This window comes from Bombina bombina, chromosome 3, assembly GCF_027579735.1.
Source record: "Bombina bombina isolate aBomBom1 chromosome 3, aBomBom1.pri, whole genome shotgun sequence".
NCBI classification, from domain to species: Eukaryota; Metazoa; Chordata; class Amphibia; order Anura; family Bombinatoridae; genus Bombina; species Bombina bombina.
The window spans coordinates 308,182,738-308,200,803 of NC_069501.1; the positions used below are offsets into that span (position 1 = coordinate 308,182,738).

An 18,066-nucleotide genomic window follows, 5' to 3' on the forward strand; every position below is an offset into this window, starting at 1 on the left:
TCACTCTGATACACAAAGCCCTCAATTGCATTGCTCCCCCCTACATCTCAGACCTTGTCTCCAGATATTCTCCCTCCTGTCCCCTTTGCTCCGCTCATGATCTCCTACTCTCCTCCTCTCTTGTTAGCTCCTCACATTCCCATCTACAAGATTTCTCCAGACTGGCTCCCATCTAATGGAACTCTCTGCCTCACTCCACAAGAATCTCCCCTAGTTTTAAAAGCTTCAAGTGCTCCCTGAAGACTCTACTATTCAGGGAAGCTTACAACCTACACTAACCATCCTATCTCCACTGCTATCCCCTAAAACCCCATAGCATGTAAGCCTATGAGCCCAGCTGTTCGTAGTTCACCTTCATAAAAGCCGACTATAACAGTGCAACTCTCGGCAGGACCCTCTCTCCCCATTTGATCCCTGTAATCGTTTTTTATATACCATCTATGTTCATAGCGCTGCGGAACCTGTTGGCTATCTACAAATACCTGATAATAATAATAATGTATACATATGTATATATACATACATAACATGATATGTATTTATATATACATTATAGCCCTTTCCATTCAAACACCTTGTCATATACCATATACCTTTTAACCCTTATAACTTTTTTAAAAATATTTTCTTCTGTTATGTGTGATCAGTCCACGGGTCATCATTACTTCTGGGATATTATCTGCTCCCCTACAGGAAGTGCAAGAGGATTCACCCAGCAGAGTTGCTATATAGCTCCTCCCCTCTACGTCACCCCCAGTCATTCTCTTGCACCCAAAGACTAGATAGGAGGTGTGAGAGGACTATGGTGATTATACTTAGTTTTTAGAACTTCAATCAAAAGTTTGTTATTTTACAATAGCACCGGAGCGTGTTATTACCCCTCTGGCAGAGTTTGAAGAAGAATCTACCAGAGTTTTTCTTATGATTTTAACCGGAGTAGTTAAGATCATATTGCTGTTTCTCGGCCATCTGAGGGAGGTAAAAACTTCAGATCAGGGGACAGCGGGCAGTTGAATCTGCATTGAGGTATGTAGCAGTTTTTATTTTCTGAATGGAATTGATGAAAAAATCCTGCCATACCGTTATAATGAACATGTATGTATACTCTACACTTTAGTATTCTGGGGATGGTATTTCACCGGAATTACTCTGTAAAAGTACATTAAACCTTTTATTAGGTATTTTTCATGTTAAACGTTTTTGCTGGAATGTAGAATCGTTTGCATTAATGAGGTACTGAGTGAATAAGTATTTGGGCATTATTTTTCCACTTGGCAGTTTGCTTGTGTTAATTATGACAGTTTCGTTTCTCTCTCACTGCTGTGTGTGAGAGGGAGGGGCCGTTTTTGGCGCTCTTTGCTACGCATCAAAAATTTCCAGTCAGTTTTTCTGCATGATCCGGTTCATCTCTAACAGAACTCAGGGGTCTTCAAACTTCTTTGAAGGGAAGTAGATTCTCTCAGCAGAGCTGTGAGACTTATATAGTGACTGTGATTTAAAACGTTGCTCTGTAATTTTTATGTTTAAAATTTAATTAGTGTTATTTTACTAATGGGAACAAACCTTTGCTAAAAAGTTGTGTTGTTTGTTAAGAGTGATGCTATAACTGTTTTTCAGTTCATTATTTCAACTGTCATTTAATCGTTTAGTGCTTCTTGAGGCACAGTACGTTTTTATTAAATAAAATTGTAACCGAGTTGCATGTTTATTGCCAGTGTGTTAAACATGTCTGATTCAGAGGAAGATACCTGTGTCATTTGTTCCAATGCCAAGGTGGAGCCCAATAGAAATTTATGTACTAACTGTATTGATGCTACCTTAAATAAAAGCCAATCTGTACAAATTGAACAAATTTCACCAAACAGCGAGGGGAGAGTTATGCCGACTAACTCGCCTCACGTGTCAGTACCTGCATCTCCCGCCCGGGAGGTGCGTGATATTATGGCGCCTAGTACATCTGGGCAGCCATTACAGATAACATTACAAGATATGGCTACTGTTATGACCGAAGTTTTGGCTAAATTACCAGAACTAAGAGGCAAGCGTGATCACTCTGGGGTGAGAACAGAGTGCGCTGATAATTCTAGGGCCATGTCTGATACTGCGTCACAGCTTGCAGAGCATGAGGACGGAGAGCTTCATTCTGTGGGTGACGGTTCTGATCCAAACAGATTGGATTCAGATATTTCAAATTTTAAATTTAAATTGGAAAACCTCCGTGTATTACTAGGGGAGGTCTTAGCAGCTCTCAACGATTGTAACGCTGTTGCAATACCAGAGAAAATGTGTAGGTTGGATAAATACTTTGCGGTACCGGCGAGTACTGACGTTTTTCCTATACCTAAGAGATTAACTGAAATTGTTACTAAGGAGTGGGATAGACCCGGTGTGCCGTTCTCACCCCCTCCAATATTTAGAAAGATGTTTCCAATAGACGCCGCCACACGGGACTTATGGCAAACGGTCCCTAAGGTGGAGGGAGCAGTTTCTACTTTAGCTAAGCGTACCACTATCCCGGTGGAGGATAGCTGTGCCTTTTCAGATCCTATGGATAAAAAATTAGAGGGTTACCTTAAGAAAATGTTTGTTCAACAAGGTTTTATATTACAACCCCTTGCATGCATCGCGCCGATCACGGCTGCGGCAGCATTTTGGATTGAGTCTCTGGAAGAGAACCTTAGTTCAGCTACGCTGGACGACATTACGGACAGGCTTAGAGTCCTTAAACTAGCTAATTCATTCATTTCGGAGGCCGTAGTACATTTAACCAAACTTACGGCTAAGAATTCAGGATTCGCCATTCAGGCACGCAGGGCGCTGTGGCTAAAATCCTGGTCGGCTGATGTAACTTCTAAGTCCAAATTACTTAATATACCTTTCAAGGGGCAAACTTTATTTGGGCCCGGTTTGAAAGAAATTATTGCTGACATTACAGGAGGTAAGGGCCACGCTCTACCTCAAGACAAAGCCAAAGCTAAGGCTAGACAGTCTAATTTTCGTCCCTTTCGGAATTTCAAAGCAGGAGCAGCGCCAACTTCCACTGCACCAAAACAGGGAGGAGCTGTTGCTCGTTACAGACAAGGCTGGAAGCCTAACCAGTCCTGGAACAAGGGCAAGCAGACCAGTAAACCTGCTGCTGCCCCAAAGACAGCATGAACCGAGGGCCCCCGATCCGGGACCGGATCTAGTGGGGGGCAGACTCTCTCTCTTCGCCCAGGCTTGGGCAAGAGATGTCCAGGATCCCTGGGCGCTAGAGATCATATCTCAGGGATACCTTCTAGACTTCAAATTCTCTCCCCCAAGAGGGAGATTTCATCTGTCAAGGTTGTCAACAAACCAAATAAAGAAGGACGCGTTTCTACGCTGTGTACAAGATCTATTATTAATGGGAGTGATCCATCCGGTTCCGCGGTCGGAACAAGGACAAGGGTTTTACTCAAACCTGTTTGTGGTTCCCAAAAAAGAGGGAACTTTCAGGCCAATCTTGGATTTAAAGATCCTAAACAAATTCCTAAGAGTTCCATCGTTCAAAATGGAAACTATTCGGACAATCTTACCCATGATCCAAGAGGGTCAGTACATGACCACAGTGGATTTAAAGGATGCTTACCTTCACATACCGATTCACAAGGATCATTACCGGTATCTAAGGTTTGCCTTCTTAAACAGGCATTACCAGTTTGTAGCCCTTCCATTCGGATTGGCTACGGCTCCAAGAATCTTTACAAAGGTTCTGGGTGCCCTTCTGGCGGTACTAAGACCGCGAGGAATTTCGGTAGCTCCGTACCTAGACGACATTCTGATACAAGCTTCAAGCTTTCAAACTGCCAAGTCTCATACAGAGTTAGTTCTGGCATTTCTAAGGTCGCATGGATGGAAAGTGAACGAAAAGAAGAGTTCTCTCTTTCCTCTCACAAGAGTTCCATTCCTGGGGACTCTTATAGATTCTGTAGAAATGAAGATTTATCTGACAGAAGACAGATTAACAAAGCTTCTAAATGCATGCCGTGTCCTTCATTCCATTCAACTCCCGTCAGTAGCTCAATGCATGGAGGTGATCGGCTTAATGGTAGCAGCAATGGACATAGTTCCCTTTGCACGCCTACATCTCAGACCGCTGCAATTGTGCATGCTGAGTCAGTGGAATGGGGATTACTCAGATTTGTCCCCCACTCTGAATCTGGATCAAGAGACCAGAAACTCTCTTCTATGGTGGCTTTCTCGGCCACATCTGTCCAGGGGGATGCCGTTCAGCAGGCCGGACTGGACAATTGTAACAACAGACGCCAGCCTTCTAGGTTGGGGCGCTGTCTGGAATTCTCTGAAGGCTCAGGGACAATGGAGTCAGGAGGAAAGTCTCCTGCCAATAAACATTCTGGAATTGAGAGCAGTTCTCAATGCCCTTCTAGCTTGGCCCCAGTTAAAGACTCGGGGGTTCATCAGGTCTCAGTCGGACAACATCACGACTGTAGCTTACATCAACCATCAAGGAGGGACAAGAAGCTCCCTAGCAATGATAGAAGTATCAAAGATAATTCGCTGGGCAGAGTCTCACTCTTGCCACCTGTCAGCAATCCACATCCCGGGAGTGGAGAACTGGGAGGCGGATTTCTTGAGTCGCCAGACTCTTCATCCGGGGGAGTGGGAACTTCATCCGGAGGTCTTTGCCCAAATACTTCAACGTTGGGGCACACCAGAGATAGATCTCATGGCGTCTCGCCAGAACGCCAAACTTCCTCGCTACGGATCCAGATCCAGGGATCCGGGAGCGGTTCTGATAGATGCTTTGACAGCACCTTGGAACTTCGGGATGGCTTATGTGTTTCCACCCTTCCCACTGCTTCCTCGATTGATTGCCAAAATCAAACAGGAGAGAGCATCAGTGATTCTAATAGCGCCTGCATGGCCGCGCAGGACTTGGTATGCAGATCTAGTGGACATGTCATCCTGTCCGCCTTGGTCTCTACCTCTAAGACAGGACCTTCTGATTCAGGGTCCATTCAAACATCAAAGTCTAACTTCTCTGAAGCTGACTGCTTGGAAATTGAACGCTTGATTTTATCAAAACGCGGTTTTTCTGAGTCGGTTATTGATACCCTGATACAGGCTAGGAAGCCTGTTACCAGAAAGATTTACCATAAAATATGGCGTAAATACCTATACTGGTGTGAATCCAAAGATTACTCCTGGAGTAAGGTTAGGATTCCTAGGATATTGTCTTTTCTACAAGAAGGTTTAGAAAAGGGTTTATCGGCTAGCTCATTAAAGGGACAGATCTCAGCTCTGTCCATCTTGTTACACAGGCGTCTGTCAGAAAATTCAGACATCCAGGCCTTTTGTCAGGCTTTAGCTAGGATCAAGCCTGTGTTTAAAACTGTTGCTCCGCCATGGAGTTTAAACTTAGTTCTTAACGTTTTACAGGGTGTTCCGTTTGAACCCCTTCATTCCATTGATATAAAATTGTTATCTTGGAAGGTTCTATTTTTAATGGCTATTTCCTCGGCTCGAAGAGTCTCTGAGTTATCAGCCCTACATTGTGATTCTCCTTATCTGATTTTTCACTCAGACAAGGTAGTTCTGCGTACTAAACCTGGGTTCTTACCTAAGGTAGTCACTAACAGGAATATCAATCAAGAGATTGTTGTTCCATCCTTGTGTCCAAATCCTTCTTCAAAGAAGGAACGTCTTCTACACAATCTGGATGTAGTTCGTGCCCTCAAGTTCTACTTGCAGGCAACTAAAGATTTTCGCCAAACTTCTTCCCTGTTTGTCGTTTATTCTGGACAGAGGAGAGGTCAAAAAGCTTCTGCTACCTCTCTCTCTTTTTGGCTTCGTAGCATAATACGTTTAGCCTATGAGACTGCTGGACAGCAGCCTCCTGAAAGAATTACAGCTCATTCCACTAGAGCTGTGGCTTCCACTTGGGCCTTTAAGAATGAGGCCTCTGTTGAACAGATTTGCAAGGCTGCAACTTGGTCTTCGCTTCATACTTTTTCCAAATTTTACAAATTTGACACTTTTGCTTCTTCGGAGGCTATTTTTGGGAGAAAGGTTCTTCAGGCAGTGGTTCCTTCTGTATAATGAGCCTGCCTATCCCTCCCGTCATCCGTGTACTTTTGCTTTGGTATTGGTATCCCAGAAGTAATGATGACCCGTGGACTGATCACACATAACAGAAGAAAACATAATTTATGCTTACCTGATAAATTCCTTTCTTCTGTTGTGTGATCAGTCCACGGCCCGCCCTGTTTTTTAAGGCAGGTACATATTTTTTAAATTATAATTCAGTCACCACTACACCCTTGGTTTCTCCTTTCTCGTTGGTCTTTGGTCGAATGACTGGAGGTGACGTAGAGGGGAGGAGCTATATAGCAACTCTGCTGGGTGAATCCTCTTGCACTTCCTGTAGGGGAGCAGATAATATCCCAGAAGTAATGATGACCCGTGGACTGATCACACAACAGAAGAAAGGAATTTATCAGGTAAGCATAAATTATGTTTTTATTAGATAGTGTATATATGAGTGTAGCTATTAAAGGAAACCATAACACCTGTTAAAATTCCTTAAAACTAACTTCTACTAAATAATTTAAAACAACTAAGCATAAATTTCTATTCTGGCTGTTCAGCTTACCGCAAACAGTTCAAATAGAGTGATTTAAATTACAATGTTAATCCAGCGATTGGGGCTGCTATGTGTGCCGCAATATTGTACACACAGCAGTCACATGATGCGCACAGCATATTATTCTGTTATGTATGTTTGCTTAGAGAAAATACTCACTGTGATGCAGAGCATGTGCTGCAGTGTGTTGAGAAAGTTATACTCTGTGGAAATGCATCAGGTTTGAACATAGTATTGTAAATAAAAGGGCAAGTGGAGATACATGATACTATAAGCTCATACAACTAATAATAGGAAAAAAGCAAGAATCAGGTCTGCCTAAGTGCATATCTGTGCCATAATTAGCTTTGTAACATGGAATTTACAAAATAAAGCATTGTACATAAACAAAAGAAATTTTACTTTACATGTGCAACTTACTATCGGCTAGATTTAGAGTTTTGCGGTCAAAGGGGTGCGTTAGCTACGCATGTTTTTTTCCCCCCGCACCTTTTAAATACCGCTGGTATTTAGAGTTCACAGAAGGGCTGCGTTAGGTTCCAAAAAAGGGAGCGTAGAGCATATTTACCGCCCCTGCAACTCTCGATACCAGCGGTGCTTACGGACGCGGCCAGCTTCAAAAACGTGCTCGTGCACGATTCCCCCATAGGAAACAATGGGGCTGTTTGAGCTGAAAAAAAGCAGCGTTAAGCTCCTAACGCAGCCCCATTGTTTCCTATGGGGAAACACTTCCTAAGTCTGCACCTAACACCCTAACATGTACCCCGAGTCTAAACACCCCTAACCTTACACTTATTAACCCCTAATCTGCCGACCCCGCTATCGCTGACCCCTGCATATTATTATTAACCCCTAATCTGCCGCTCCGTACACCGCCGCAACCTACATTATCCCTATGTACCCCTAATCTGCTGCCCCTAACACCGCAGACCCCTATATTATATTTATTAACCCCTAATCTGCCGCCCCCGCTATCGCTGACCCCTGCATATTATTATTAACCCCTAATCTGCCGCCCCCAACGTCGCCTCCACCTACCTACAATAATTAACCCCTAATCTGCCGACCGGACCGCACCACTACTCTAATAAATGTATTAACCCCTAAAGCTAAGTCTAACCCTAACACTAACACCCCCCTAAGTTAAATATAATTTAAATCTAACAAAATAAATTAACTCTTATTAAATAAATTATTCCTATTTAAAGCTAAATACTTACCTGTAAAATAAATCCTAATATAGCTACAATATAAATGATAATTATATTGTAGCTATTTTAGGATTAATATTTATTTTACAGGCAACTTTGTATTTATTTTAACCAGGTACAATAGCTATTAAATAGTTAATAACTATTTAATAGCTACCTAGTTAAAATAATTACAAAATTACCTGTAAAATAAATCCTAACCTAAGTTACAATTAAACCTAACACTACACTATCAATAAATAAATTATCGGATCGGAACAGCCAATAGAATGCGAGCTCAATCTGATTGGCTGATCGGATCAGCCAATCGGATTGAACTTGAATCTGATTGGCTGATTCCATCAGCCAATCATAATTTTCCTACCTTAATTCCGATTGGCTGATAGAATCCTATCAGCCAATCGGAATTCGAGGGACGCCATCTTGGATGATGTCCCTTAAAGGAACCGTCATTCGTCGGGAAGTCGTCGGTGAAGATGGATGTTCCGCGTCGGCGGGATGAACTACATGGATCCGGAAGAAAGAAGATTGAAGATGCCGCTTGATAGAAGACTTCAGTCGGATCATGGACCTCTTCATCTCCCGCTTGGATGAAGACTTCAGCCGGATCATGGACAACTTCAGCCCCCCGCTTGGGCTTGGATCAAGACATCGGAGGCTCTTCTGGATCGATCGGTGAACCCGGCGTGGTGAAGACAACGTAGGGAGATCTTCAGGGGCTTAGTGTTAGGTTTATTTAAGGGGGGTTTGGGTTAGATGAGGGGTATGTGGGTGGTGGGTTGTAATGTTGGGGGGGTGTATTGTATGTTTTTTTTTTTACAGGCAAAAGAGCTGAATTCTTTGGGGCATGCCCCGCAAAGGGCCCTTTTCAGGGCTGGTAAGGTAAAAGAGCTTTTCTATTTTAATTTTAGAATAGGGTAGGGCATTTTTTTATTTTGGGGGTCTTTATTATTTTATTAGGGGGCTTAGAGTAGGTGTAATTAGTTTAAAATTGTTGTAATATTTTTCTAATGTTTGTAAATATTTTTTTATTTTTTGTAACTTAGTTCTTTTTTATTTTTTGTACTTTAGTTAGTTTATTTCATTGTATTTATTTGTAGGTATTTTATTTAATTAATTTATTTATAGTGTAGTGTTAGGTTTAATTGTAGATAATTGTAGGTAGTTTATTTAATTTATTGATAGTGTAGTGTTAGGTTTAATTGTAACTTAGGTTAGGATTTATTTTACAGGTAATTTTGTAATTATTTTAACTAGGTAACTATTAAATAGTTATTAACTATTTAATAGCTATTGTACCTGGTTAAAATAAATACAAAGTTGCCTGTAAAATAAATATTAATTAAAATAGCTACAATATAATTATAATTTATATTGTAGCTATATTAGGGTTTATTTTACAGGTAAGTATTTACCTTTAAATAGGAATAATTTATTTAATAAGAGTTAATTTATTTAGTTAGATTTAAATTATATTTAAGTTAGGGGGGTGTTAGTGTTAGGGTTAGACTTAGCTTTAGGGGTTAATACATTTATTATAGTAGCAGTGTGGTCCGGTCGGCAGATTAGGGGTTAATAATTGTAGGTAGGTGGAGGCGATGTTGGGGGCGGCAGATTAGGGGTTAATAAATATAATATAGGGGTCGGCTGTGTTAGGGGCAGCAGATTAGGGGTACATAGGTATAATGTAGGTTGCGGCGGTGTACGGAGCGGCAGATTAGGGGTTAAAAAAAATATGCAGGTGTCAGCGATAGCGGGGGCGGCAGATTAGGGGTTAATAAATATTATGTAGGTGTCGGCGGTATTAGGGGCAGCAGATTAGGGGTACATAGGGATAACGTAGGTGGCGGCGGTGTGCGGTTGGCAGATTAGGGGTTAAAAAAATTTAATAGAGTGGCGGCGATGTGGGGGGGCCTCGGTTTAGGGGTACATGGGTAGTTTATGGGTGTTAGTGTACTTTAGAGCACAGTAGTTAAGAGCTTTATGAACCGGCGTTAGCCCAGAAAGCTCTTAATTCCTGTTTTTTTTCTGCGGCTGGAGTTTTGTCGTTAGATTTCTAACGCTCACTTCAGCCACGACTCTAAATACCGGAGTTAGAAAGATCCCATTGAAAAGATAGGATACGCAATTGACGTAAGGGGATCTGCGGTATGGAAAAGTCGCGGCTGCAAAGTGAGCGTTAGACCCTTTCCTGACTGACTCTAAATACCAGCGGTAGCCCAAAACCAGCGTTAGGAGCCTCTAAATCTGGTTTTGACGGCTAACGCCAAACTCTAAATCTAGCCGTATGTATTTTGTATGTCCATAATGTTTCCATGCAATTTCCAATTGCTCCCTCAATGCAAAAAAAAAAAAATCTCATCTGAAGTAAAATACTTTTTAAAAGAAACGTTTTTTAATGTATTATTTAATCTAAATTATTTTTAATCTAGTATTTATGTAATTGCACAGCAACATTGCCGTACTCAATGTGTTTTTTTTAACAGTCAGGGCTGCTTGCTGCCACTGCAGTGATTTATTTTCAGCTGCCACAAGTGTTATAAAGCAGGCAGAGGTAGAGCCTAACCGTTCTAAAACAAACAGTTATGCACGGACTTAGATCTCCCCGGCACAGCAGTTCACACTTCAGCAGTGATATCCTTTCCCCTTCCCCCGTAGCATGCACAGTGCAGAGATCAACACAAAAACAAGAGAATCTGAGAGCGAACAGGGAGCAGTAAGTGCAATAAACTTATACTTATCAAAAACTGTGCTTGGCTGGATTTAAAGGGACACAAAATAATTTAAATATTTTTAAAAATATACTGAAAGAGAAAATTATCCAGATGAAAAATTATAACTAGCATTGTAGAATAAATAATAATAAAAAAATACTGTACACCACCGTTTTTAAAACCTACTGAGTATGTATGAATGCATGGTTCCAGGCAGGCACTGGTATAATTGTAAATAGCAAGCACCGGGGAGGGACTGGGAGAGAAGGATGGAGATTATACATATTATGTTTGATAGTGTAAACTAGCCACAGAAAGTATTATATTTATCAGATTTGTTTAAAGTGTGATCCGTTTTGCACAATAAAACTTTTGACATAAGTAACAGAGTAGACACTGCAGGGCACGCTGTGCATTACAGTAAGAGAGTGCTTCTGCACTGGAGATGTATTTCCTCTAAGCATACATAACAGAATATGCCTGCATGTGACTGCTGTGTACAACGCGCGTTACAATATGGTGGCATACATGGCAGAATCTAGCACAGGATCAACATTGTGATTGAAATTAGTTTATTTGGACTGATTGGGGTAAGCTGAACAAACCACATATACATCCATGCTTTCTTGGGGTTTTATTTGCTAATAAGTTAGTTAAAAGAAGTTTTACCAGACAGGTGTTATGGGTCCCTTTAATGTATTTATGTTGGTTTTAATGCAACTTTTTTTAAGCCCTATCCCTGTACATGAGGTCTTCAGTAGCGCTAACTAGACAAGTGCACCACTTGTAATGTAGCCCTTAATATAGTAAAGGGATTTATTGAAACTGCTTACAATATTTGTGGCACCAGCCGTTAAGATGATAAAAAAGAAGTTGGTGCATTTAATGGTCATTTACAATATTCTTAATATAGTGCAGACAGTCCTTTAAAAGTATAAGGGAAGACAGATAATCCATACTTACTTCTTTTATTGGTTGCTCCATTTGCAGATCTTCAAAACATGACTGGTATTCAACACCTCCATCAGGGGCAAGTTGTACGAGCCGGGATCGTAAAGTCCTCCATGGGAGGTCTAGGTGTAGAACAGCTTTCATTGCAGATGCCCACTCACTAATGGAAATTGTTCCTGCCAGACAGGTTATCATATTAATAATTATTTGAAATGTGCAAAAACGTTGTGTAATGCATGGCAAACAGCTGCATAATCAACAAGTGCAAAATAAAAAGACAATTCAATAGCACTTACTCTGAATTTTAAATGAGCAGTAGATTTTGTTCTTACAAATTTCAAAATGTACTTCAATTTGCAGGCGACCTATATCATGTGACAACCATCAGCCAATCACAGACTTGTATTCATATACACTATGAACTCTTGCACATGCTCAATAGGAGCTGGTGCATCATAAAGTGTGCATATAAAAAGCCTGTGCACAATTTGAAAAAGTAAGTAAATTGGAAAGTCTCTTAAAAATGCATGCTCTATCTGAATCATGAAAGTTTAATATTGTCTTTAGTGTCCCTTTAACTTCAGAGTGAAATTCTAATAGTGCAAAAATATTTTTTAAATATGCAACTGCAAAAAAATGGTCACATTAGTAATACCAATTCTGCTGTATTTAACGGTCCTTTAAGTCCAGTGCATGAGATTACCTTACTGTTTCCCAAAAGCATCACGTGTAATACAGTTGTCCCCTAGTGTGGTACACAGGTAGCAAGGAGGGAACAGTTGTGTTTTTTTTGTTTGGAGTGTAATGTTAAGGGGAGGGACTCTGGGTTTTGTAGAAGGTTTAGGGTACATTTTTAACCTTAAAAGGATAACTCTGTTATAGAGTTTATTAGGGTTGGGGAATACAAGTGAAAGTAAATTTGGATCCACAGGTGATAATTATCAATATTTTCAAAGAAGAAGCTGTATAACCTAACCAAACGTCCTGAGAATGAGCGCCATCCCTTCCAAGAATCCAACGAGCTTGTGTTATAAATTTACCAGGAAACTACTGATGTTTATTAAAGTGGAAAGCTGAGGATTTCAGCTGCTCTCATCCTATTGGCTGTTTTGAACAGCCAATAGGATTTCAGTAGCTCTCATCCTATTGGCTGTTTTGAACAGCCAATAGAATTTCAGAAGCTCTCATCCTATTGGCTGATTTGAAGAATCAAATCAGCCAATAGGAATGCAAGGTACGTAATTTTTAATCGGCTACCTTGCATTCAACTTCAGTGTACGGTGGTGACCGTATGAATAGGATGCTCCACGCAGGATGTCTTCGGCTTCCAGGATGGCTCAGCGTCACCAGGATGAAGATAGGAGACGCCCCCGGGATGGATGAAGATATCGCCGCCTGGATGAAGAATTCTCGCTGCCTGGATGGAGATGGATGTCTGGACAGGAACCGTGAGATTCTGGGGTTAGTGTTAGGTTTTTTTTCAGTTTTTTGGGTGTTTTTTTCTTTAGATTAGGGCTTTGGGCTTTTTTAAAAGAGCTGAATGCCCTTTAAAGGGCAATGAAAAAATAGCTGAATGCCCTTTTAAGGGCAATACCCATACAAATGACCCTTCAGGGGCAATGGATAGCTTAAGTTTTTTTAGCGTTAGTTTTTTTATTTTTGGGGGTTGGTTGGGTGGTGGGTTTTACTGTTGGGGGGACTTTGTCTTTTTGTACAGGTAAAACAGCTGTTTAACTTAGGGCAATGCCCTACAAAAGGCCCTTTTAAGGGCTATTGGTAGTTTAGTGTAGGCTAGGTTTTTTTTATTTTGGGGGGGCTTTTTTATTTCTAATTGTTTTTATTTTTGATAATTGTGTTTATTATTTTTTGTAAGCTTAGTGTTTTTTACTTTTTGTTATTTAGTGTTTATTATTTTTTTATTTTGGGGGGCTTTTTTATTTTTATAGGGCTATTAGATTAGGTCTAATTGTTTTTATTTTTGATAATTGTGTTTATTATTTTTTGTAAGCTTAGTGTTTTTTATTTTTTGTTATTTAGTGTTTATTATTTTTTGTAATTTTAGATTTTTTTATTTTTTTCCTAGTGTTAGTTTTTTTTTAAATTTGTAATTTAGATTTTTTAATTGGTAGTATTTTTTTATTTTATTAGAAAAGTAATGTTAGGTTTATTTTTATTCCACAGGTAAGTTTTTATTTATTTTAAAATAGTTATATTGTAATTTAAAGTTAGGGGGTGTTAGGTTTAGGGGTTAATAAGTTCATTTAGTGGTGGCGATGTGGGAGGCCGGCGGTTTAGGGGTTAATAGGTTTATTTAGAGGAGGTGATGTGGGAGGCCGGCGGTTTAGGGGTTAATAACTTTATTATAGTAGCGGCGATGTTGGGGAGCGGCAGATTAGGGGTTAATAGCTTTATTATAGTGTTGGCGATGTCGGGGTTAGGGGATATTAGGTATATTTAATAGTCGTGATGTGGGTGGGCGGCAAATTAGGGGTTAATAAATTTAATATAGTGTTTGCGATGCGGAAGGGCCTCGGTTTAGGGCTTAATAGGTAGTTTATTGGTGTTTGTGTACTTTGTAACAGTTTAGTTATGAGTTATGAAACTTTTCTTTTGCTCAAAATTCATAACTACTGGTCTCAGATGGCGGTATGGATTGTGTCGGTATAGGCTGTAATGTGAGCATTTTAGCCGGACCGCACAACCTGTAAAATCCTACACAAAAACTTAGGCCTAGATTTAGAGTTTGGCGTTAGCCGTGAAAACCAGCGTTAGAGGCTCCTAACGCTGGTTTTAGGCTACCTCCGGTATTTGGAGTCACTCAAAATAGGGTCTAACGCGGATCTTTCTAACTCCGGTATTTAGAGTCGTGTCTGAAGTGAGCGTTAGAAATCTAACGACAAAACTCCAGCCGCAGGAAAAAAGTCAGTAGTTAAGAGCTTTCTGGGCTAACGCCGGTTTATAAAGCTCTTAACTACTGTACTCTAAAGTACACTAACACCCATAAACTACCTATGTACCCCTAAACCGAGGTCCCCCCACATCGCTGCAACTCGATTAATTTTTTTTAACCCCTAATCTGCCGACAGCCAACTACGTTATCCTTATGTACCCCTAATCTGCTGCCCCTAACACCGCCGACCCCTATATTATATTTATTAACCCCTAATCTGCCCCCCACAACGTCGCCGCCAGCTACCTACACTTATTAACCCCTAATCTGCTGTCCGCACGCCGCCGCCAGCTACATTATCCCTATGTACCCCTAATCTGCTGCCCCTAACACCGCCGACCCCTATATTATATTTATTAACCCCTAATCTGCCCCCCACAACGTCGCCGCCAGCTACCTACACTTATTAACCCCTAATCTGCCGAGCGGACCGCACCGCTACTATAATAAAGTTATTAACCCCTAATCCGCCTCATTAACCCTATAATAAATAGTATTAACCCCTAATCTGCCCTCCCTAACATCGCCGACACCTAACTTCAAACATTAACCCCTAATCTGCCGAATGGAGCTCACCGCTATTCTAATAAATGTATTAACCCCTAAAGCTAAGTCTAACCCTAACACTAACACCCCCTAAATTAAATATAATTTTAATCTAACGAAATTAATTAACTCTTATTAAATAAATTATTCCTATTTAAAGCTAAATACTTACCTGTAAAATAAATCCTAATATAGCTACAATATAAATTATAATTATATTATAGCTATTTTAGGATTAATATTTATTTTACAGGTAACTTTGTATTTATTTTAACCAGGTACAATAGCTATTAAATAGTTAAGAACTATTTAATAGCTAAAATAGTTAAAATAATTACAAATTTACCTGTAAAATAAATCCTAACCTAAGTTACAATTAAACCTAACACTACACTATCAATAAATTAATTAAATAAAATATCTACAATTACCTACAATTAAACCTAACACTACACTATCAATAAATTAATTAAATACAATACCTACAAATAACTACAATGAAATAAACTAACTAAAGTACAAAAAATAAAAAAGAACTAAGTTACAAAAAATAAAAAATATTTACAAACATAAGAAAAATATTACAACAATTTTAAACTAATTACACCTACTCTAAGCCCCCTAATAAAATAACAAAGCCCCCCAAAATAAAAAAATGCCCTACCCTATTCTAAATTACTAAAGTTCAAAGCTCTTTTACCTTACCAGCCCTGAACAGGGCCCTTTGCAGGGCATGCCCCAAGAAGTTCAGCTCTTTTGCCTGTAAAAAAAAACATACAATACCCCCCCCAACATTACAACCCACCACCCACATACCCCTAATCTAATCCAAACCCCCCTTAAATAAACCTAACACTAAGCCCCTGAAGATCATCCTACCTTGTCTTCACCTCACCAGGTATTACCGATCCGTCCTGGCTCCAAAATCTTCATCCAACCCAAGCGGGGGCTGGCGATCCATCATCCGGTGGCTGAAGAGGTCCAGAAGAGGCTCCAAAGTCTTCATCCTATCCGGGAAGAAGAGGCGATCCGGACCGGCAACCATCTTGATCCAAGCGGCATCTTCTATATTCATCCGATGATGACCGGCTCCATCCTGAAGACCTCCACCGCGGACCCATCTTCTTCCGGCGACGTCCAACTGAAGAATGACGGTTCCTTTAAGGGATGTCATCCAAGATGGCGTCCCTCGAATTCCGATTGGCTGATAGGATTCTATCAGCCAATCGGAATTAAGGTAGGAATATTCTGATTGGCTGATGGAATCAGCCAATCAGAATCAAGTTCAATCCGATTGGCTGATCCAATCAGCCAATCAGATTGAGCTCGCATTCTATTGGCTGATCGGAACAGCCAATAGAATGCAAGCTCAATCTGATTGGCTGATTGGATCAGCCAATCGGATTGAACTTGATTCTGATTGGCTGATTCCATCAGCCAATCAGAATATTCCTACCTTAATTCCGATTGGCTGATAGAATCCTATCAGCCAATCGGAATTCGAGGGACGCCATCTTGGATGACGTCATTTAAAGGAACTGTCATTCGTCGTTCAGTCATCGGCCAGGATGGATGTTCCGCGTCGGAGGTCTTCAGGATCCTGTCGCTCCGCTCCGGATGGATGACCATAGAAGATCCCGCTTGGATGAAGACTTCAATCCGATGGAAGACCTCTTCTGCCCCGCTTGGATGAAGACTTCAGCCGGATCATGGACATCTTCAGCCCCCCGCTTGGGCTTGGATCAGGACATCGGAGGAGCTCTTCTGGATCGATCGGTGAACCTGGTATGGTGAAGATAAGGTAGGAAGATCTTCAGGGGCTTAGTGTTAGGTTTATTTAAGGGGGGTTTGGGTTAGATTAGGGGTATGTGGGTGGTGGGTTGTAATGTTGGGGGGGGGTATTGTATGTTTTTTTTTACAGGCAAAAGAGCTGAACTTCTTTGGGCATGCCCCGCAAAGGGCCCTGTTCAGGGCTGGTAAGGTAAAAGAGCTTTGAACTTTAGTAATTTAGAATAGGGTAGGGCATTTTTTTATTTTGGGGGGCTTTGTTATTTTATTAGGGGGCTTAGAGTAGGTGTAATTAGTTTAAAATTGTTGTAATATTTTTCTTATGTTTGTAAATATTTTTTTATTTTTGTAACTTAGTTCTTTTTTATTTTTTGTACTTTAGATAGTTTATTTCATTGTAGTTATTTGTAGGTATTGCATTTAATTTATTTATTGATAGTGTAGTGTTAGGTTTAATTGTAGATAATTATAGGTATTTTATTTAATTAATTTATTGATAGTGTAGTGTTAGGTTTAATTGTAACTTAGGTTAGGATTTATTTTACAGGTAATTTTGTAATTATTTTAACTATTTTAGCTATTAAATAGTTCTTAACTATTTAATAGCTATTGTACCTGGTTAAAATAAATACAAAGTTACCTGTAAAATAAATATTAATCCTAAAATACCTACCAGGATGAAGATAGGAGACGCCCCCGGGATGGATGAAGATATCGCCGCCTGGATGAAGAATTCTCGCTGCCTGGATGGAGATGGATGTCTGGACAGGAACCGTGAGATTCTGGGGTTAGTGTTAGGTTTTTTTTCAGTTTTTTGGGTGTTTTTTTCTTTAGATTAGGGCTTTGGGCTTTTTTAAAAGAGCTGAATGCCCTTTAAAGGGCAATGAAAAAATAGCTGCCCATACAAATGACCCTTCAGGGGCAATGGATAGCTTAAGTTTTTTTAGCGTTATTTTTTTTATTTTTGGGGGTTGGTTGGGTGGTGGGTTTTACTGTTGGGGGGACTTTGTCTTTTTGTACAGGTAAAACAGCTGTTTAACTTAGGGCAATGCCCTACAAAAGGCCCTTTTAAGGGCTATTGGTAGTTTATTGTAGGCTAGGTTTTTTTTATTTTGGGGGGGCTTTTTTATTTCTAATTGTTTTTATTTTTGATAATTGTGTTTATTATTTTTTGTAAGCTTAGTGTTTTTTATTTTTTGTTATTTAGTGTTTATTATTTTTTTATTTTGGGGGGCTTTTTTATTTTTATAGGGCTATTAGATTAGGTCTAATTGTTTTTAT

The 18,066-nt window shown here is 40.1% G+C and overlaps 1 protein-coding gene across 1 annotated transcript in view; it reads right to left on the bottom strand.

The window, feature by feature from the left end:
• PPEF1 (protein phosphatase with EF-hand domain 1) overlaps positions 1-18,066 on the bottom strand; it is a 209,004-nt gene that overhangs the window by 28,956 nt on the left and 161,982 nt on the right. The window contains exons 14-15 of the mRNA XM_053705264.1: positions 11,514-11,677; positions 4,373-4,375 (exon numbers count right to left, since the gene is read on the bottom strand). Of these exons, the coding sequence (XP_053561239.1) occupies positions 4,373-4,375; positions 11,514-11,677 (167 nt within the window). The remainder of the gene's footprint in view (positions 1-4,372; positions 4,376-11,513; positions 11,678-18,066) is intronic.